This window comes from Charadrius vociferus, unplaced genomic scaffold (assembly GCF_000708025.1).
Source record: "Charadrius vociferus isolate BGI_N301 unplaced genomic scaffold, ASM70802v2 scaffold885, whole genome shotgun sequence".
NCBI lineage: Eukaryota > Metazoa > Chordata > Aves > Charadriiformes > Charadriidae > Charadrius > Charadrius vociferus.
This window is the reverse complement of record NW_009648594.1, coordinates 194,088-194,822: the sequence shown is the minus strand read 5'-3', so window position 1 is coordinate 194,822 and position 735 is coordinate 194,088. Positions and strand designations below refer to the sequence as shown.

General features: G+C 54.6%; 1 protein-coding gene across 1 annotated transcript in view; it reads right to left on the bottom strand.

The window, feature by feature from the left end:
* The window catches only part of SLCO5A1 (solute carrier organic anion transporter family, member 5A1), a gene marked incomplete at its 5' end in the record, with an annotated part of 79,847 nt that extends 79,112 nt beyond the window's left edge, over window positions 1-735 (bottom strand). Inside the window, one exon of the mRNA XM_009886219.1 lies at window positions 189-735. Within this exon, the coding sequence (XP_009884521.1) occupies window positions 189-735 (547 nt within the window). The remainder of the gene's footprint in view (window positions 1-188) is intronic.

The window sequence follows — 735 nt, the reverse complement described above, 5'->3', positions numbered from 1 at the left end:
GCTCTTCAGCACTGCACAAAACATTTTAAAACAGGGAAGCATGGCAATTTTACTTCAAAAGTTCACTTCAGAAGGAGAGTTTAGCACCGATGCTGTTCAGAAGGAACGGGGCAGAAGTACCTGTAACCGGTCCCTCAGAGAGATCTGGGGTTCTGCCTTCAAAGCACCCTGCTACTGAGATGCCTTACCTAGGTAAAGCGAGGCGTTTTCTTTCTTGACATTGTCATCTAGGTAGGTTGGTCCCAAGGTATAGATGGGTGTGGAGCCCATGCCAATGAGGATTTGGGCACAAATGAATAAAGCTACATAGAGAGAGTGGTCGTTTCCACCGGAGTCCTTGACACAGGCCGGCGAGTCCCACTGCTCTTTGGCGGTGCCATTGCCAGTCACGCACAAGCCCTCGTTACTGACGGAGGAGTTCAATTCCTGGATCTGGTACGGCGGAGAGATGAAATGAGGTAAGGAGAAGAGCGCAGCCCCCAGGGCGATGAAAAACCCCCCTACAGCCAGCCAGAGCGGCCTCCGTCCGCGTCCCCCGAAGTAGCTGATGAAGACCACCACCACCAGGCTCCCGATGTCGAAGCAGCTGACCAGCAGCCCCGACTCCGAGCTCTTGAGGCTGTATCTCCGCTCGATGGTGGTGATGACGCTGCTCAGGTAGCCGGAGACCATGAGGGACTGGATGAAGGTCAGGAAGCACATGCACACCAAGAAGAACCGCGAGTCCGCCAGCAC